This window comes from Arachis stenosperma, chromosome 3 (genome assembly GCF_014773155.1).
Source record: "Arachis stenosperma cultivar V10309 chromosome 3, arast.V10309.gnm1.PFL2, whole genome shotgun sequence".
NCBI classification, from domain to species: Eukaryota; Viridiplantae; Streptophyta; class Magnoliopsida; order Fabales; family Fabaceae; genus Arachis; species Arachis stenosperma.
The window spans coordinates 42755067-42759475 of NC_080379.1; the positions used below are offsets into that span (position 1 = coordinate 42755067).

At 33.4% G+C, this 4409-nt stretch overlaps 1 protein-coding gene across 1 annotated transcript; it reads left to right on the forward strand.

Annotated features, from left to right (window-relative positions):
- The first annotated feature begins 856 nt into the window (after nucleotides 1–856).
- Nucleotides 857–4409, forward strand: LOC130969644 (LEAF RUST 10 DISEASE-RESISTANCE LOCUS RECEPTOR-LIKE PROTEIN KINASE-like 2.4). The gene is made up of 3 exons (XM_057895473.1): nucleotides 857–1664; nucleotides 2887–2922; nucleotides 3009–4409. The coding sequence occupies exons 1-3, from the start codon at nucleotides 935–937 to the stop codon at nucleotides 4136–4138; spliced, it is 1896 nt and encodes a 631-aa protein (XP_057751456.1). The 5' UTR covers nucleotides 857–934; the 3' UTR covers nucleotides 4139–4409.

A 4409-nucleotide genomic window follows, 5' to 3' on the forward strand; every position in this document is an offset into this window, starting at 1 on the left:
TTATTATTTTTTAATGAATTTAAATCTTTTAAAATAAAAAAAATTTAATAAAGTAATAGAAAGAGAATTTAATCATCATTAGATTTTTTTTATTATACATAAATTATTCTACTATTTTAATTTAAGGAGAGAAATGTCAAAAAATTATCAGAATTTATTATTTTTAATTATTAATATTTAAAAATATAAAAACGTTTAGTATAATAGTCTTGGTAAACCTGGCTCCCATGAAATTTCACTTTCAAGTTACTCCTTTTACGTCCAAAAAGTCTTGAATCATGGGTTTCATTTCAGCACTATGCCATCGATCTTGTTTAACCAAACTTGAATCTATCGCTCTCTTATCTTTCCTCCTAGAATTTTCAAATGAACATGCTTATCACTAATCACTTTAGTCTACACAATATATAATATTATACATGCTTTAGATTTTTTTTTTCACAATATCTCCCCAATCTAACGTGTGAAAAATTAATTTATCGAGAATTAAAATTTTATTTAAAAATTTATTGTTAATCGTCGTAATTAATTATTTTATATATAAAATAGAATTTAAATTTTTGATACTTATTTAAATAAATTAATAAACTAATTATTAATTCAACCCAATTTACTTATATATTTTAGATATTTAAATGAATAAAATTTAAACGGTATGGACTAAAGAAATTTTAAACTAATAAAATTTTTAATGATTTTTCTATAAAATATTATGTAGTAGCCCCGCCGCTTCCAAGAAAAGTCTAGCCAAAGTCCAAGTCCAAAATTTTCGCGTGATTAATTTGTTGTTTTCCTCTATTCCCTGAAACAACTAAGAAACTCTCTTTATTAGCTTCTCCGAGTCATTATTATTAATAAGAGCTCCTCAACAGTAATAATAACTAATAAGAGCTCCTCCATCTCCATAACCTTGTTTCATTCTCTGCCTAGAATCATGAGTAACACCATTCTTGTTTTCTTTTTCTTCTTCTTTACAACTCTGCAGCAATCCTACTCTGAAAACAATGACACCTCATACTCCATTTGCAGCAAACCATTCAGCTGCGGAACACGCATCACCAACGCATCCTACCCTTTCTGGGGAGGGAACAGACCCCAGTTTTGTGGAACCAATGGTTTCAAACTCACTTGCACCAACAACACTACTTCACTTCAAATTGGTTTGCAAAAGTTCCATGTACTTGCCATAAACCAAACTCAGAGTACCATGAGACTCGTCAGAACAGACTTTGTCTATGATCGCTGTTCTTCCAACCTCACCAACACTTCTCTCAATGGAAGTCCCTTTCATTTTCTCCCAAACACTCTTCACAATATCACTATATTCTACGATTGTCCATCTGGGGATCATTACACCAACAATTTTACGTGCCAGAATGATAGCAGCAAACGTGGTTTCTATGCTGTCAATGGAACTCAGGCTCAGCAGTTTCGGAACTGTGGGGTTAGTGTTCAAGTGCAAGTTTCAGGTTCTGTAGGGAATAATCTCAAGGGAGCATTGGATGAAGGGTTTGATGTGCAATATGATGCAGACTTGTCTTCAAAGTGCAAAACATGCACGGAATCTGGAGGAGTATGTGGCACCAATAACGAAACTGATTCCTCTCAGTTTTCATGTTATTGCCCCACTGGAACTCATGCTTCTGCTTGTTCTTCTCATAAAAGTATGTTGTCTTTTAATTTTCTCTTGCAAATTTACCATTTAAGTTTATCTAAGTTTGGATGAATTAGCAATGAGTTTACTTATCAGCTTAAATAAATATTAGAAATTTAAATAATTTTAGTCTTGTATATGAATTATAAAAATAATTTATTAACCATTAATAAATTCTTAAATAAAATACAAATTCATAGCAAATTAGAACTTAATTTATTTGATTAAAAATATTATAAAAATTAAAAAAAAAACATTTATCTAAACTCTACAACACAAATGTATAATTATCTTGATTTTTAATAATAATTATTTTTAAGGGACTTCTCAATTAGCCTTTGGATTAAGTTCAAATGTGTGAAGAGGAATGCAATGGGATCGGAGTTATGCCAATCGTAGTCCAAAAACAACAGAAAGAGAGTCAAAATTCATCTAACTAACAATAATAATAAATAAAATCCAATTATCAAATGGTCTTTTTATTCCCTATATTATAATCTTATTTTATACCAAAAGCTAAAAACAAAAGAGCATCATCACTACTAGAATCGAAAAACCAACTATGACTAATTTTCTTGTGTTCACATTGACTTAGGTGTCTAACCTCTCTACTGTACTAATTAAATTAATATAGCATGTGTGTCATGAGAACAGAATGGATTTGGTTACATATAAATGGGATCTCCAATTCTCCATTGCAATGATTGCTCCTTAAGATACTCTTAAATTATAGCACATACCTTTTTTCTAGCGTATTAAAGTTGACTTAAAGACGTTCCCACCTAACAATGCCCCTATTTGCCGTGTTTATAAAAATGCATACTCTCTGCAGCTGTGAAATAATAAATCTGATGGGGTAAACATTGCCAATTAGTTTAATTAGTGAAAGAGATATTAAAATAATAAAGATGATTGACATTGTCACATAGGAACAAATTTAACATGTCTAAATTGTCTCCTAGTTCCCCACATTTGTTGACTTGTTTCTACCTTTCTCCGTAATTTAATGCATCCTACATGATGCTGTGGTGTGACGGATACTATAAGCAGATATCGTGTAACGCATGCATTATTTGGCATTGAATATTTCTTTTTAAGGAAAGTAGCTGTAACATTCTCTACTTTTTTATATCTAAACTTGTAAAACTCAAAAAGTGAAATATTTTCCCATTTGACAATCACTTCTCCACACTACTCATCTAATTATGATTAATTTTCCCCCCTCTTGGCAGGTAGTTCGAAGCACAAAGTCTTGAAGCTAGTTTTAGGTACAATTTTTTTCAAACAAATTTGTTACCTAATAATATGAATCAAGTTTGTAATTAGATTTGCTGATGCTGAATTATACTGACAGGTTTCCTAGGAACTGGAATTGGACTACCTCTGATTGCTGTGATCATATGCCGCAATAAAGCTAAGGTGTGGAAGTTCATAAAGAATCAATTAGGATTGATGAATAAGCATGATCGAAATATAGAAGCCTTTCTAGAAAGCCAAGGTCCACTTGGTATTAAAAGATATAATTTCTCTGACGTGAAGAAAATGACCAACTCCTTCAAAGTCAAACTCGGAGAAGGAGGTTATGGTTCTGTTTACAAGGGAAAATTACCCAATGGTTCCTCTGTGGCTGTAAAGATGCTCAATGACTCCAAAAGGAATAACGGCGAAGAATTCGTCAATGAAGTTGCCAGCATTAGCAAAACATCTCATGTTAATGTTGTCACTCTTGTCGGATTTTGCCTCGAAGGAAGCAGAAAAGCTCTTATTTATGAATTCATGCCTAATGGTTCTCTCGAAAAATTTGTTCACAAAAAGGCCGATCAAAGCACTCCGGCCCTGAGTTGGGACAAGTTGTACCAGATTGCAATCGGGATAGCTAAAGGATTGGAGTACTTGCACAAAGGATGCAACACTAAGATTGTGCATTTTGATATTAAGCCTCATAATATTCTCTTGGACGAAAATTATCGTCCAAAGATATCAGATTTTGGACTAGCTAAGCTCGGCACAAAGGATGAGAGCCTTATGTCAATGTCATATGCTAGAGGCACAGTTGGATATGTGGCTCCGGAGATGTGCAACAAGAGTTTCGGAGGTGTGTCTCATAAATCTGATGTTTATAGCTACGGAATGATGCTGCTAGAAATGGTTGGAGGGCAGAAGAATGCGAATGTTGAAGCGAGTCGGTCGAGCGAGATATACTTTCCACAATTGGTGATTTACAAGAAGCTTGAGGTTGGGAGTGACTTGGGGCTTGATGGGGTGATGAGCACAGAAGAAAATGAGTTGGCGAAGAAAATGATTATGGTGGGTTTGTGGTGCATTCAGACAATTCCCTCTCAAAGGCCAACCATAAGCAGAGTGATTGACATGTTGGAAGGTAGCATGGATTCTATGGAAATGCCACCAAAACCAACCATGTCATCTCCTCCAAGATCCACAACAGACTTTTCCACTGCATCATTATCAGGGGATAGTTGTTGATAAATCCAACGTTTCTGTGCTGCACAAGTTGCATGTGTTGTTGTTTCAATGTTTCCAACAACAAAAGATGTTGCTAATAAAACTAAAAGCTACAGGTTTTCTTGGTGTGACTTTGATTCTGTATATCATGTAGTATACAGAATAATAGAATGAGATGCTTATTTTGTAGTACTCATTTGTACCTGAAAATCTTATAAATATGTACGTTATATTTAGATGATGGAGTTGAAAATGGTTGAGTGTAGATCAATCAAACTTTGTTTTATCTTTA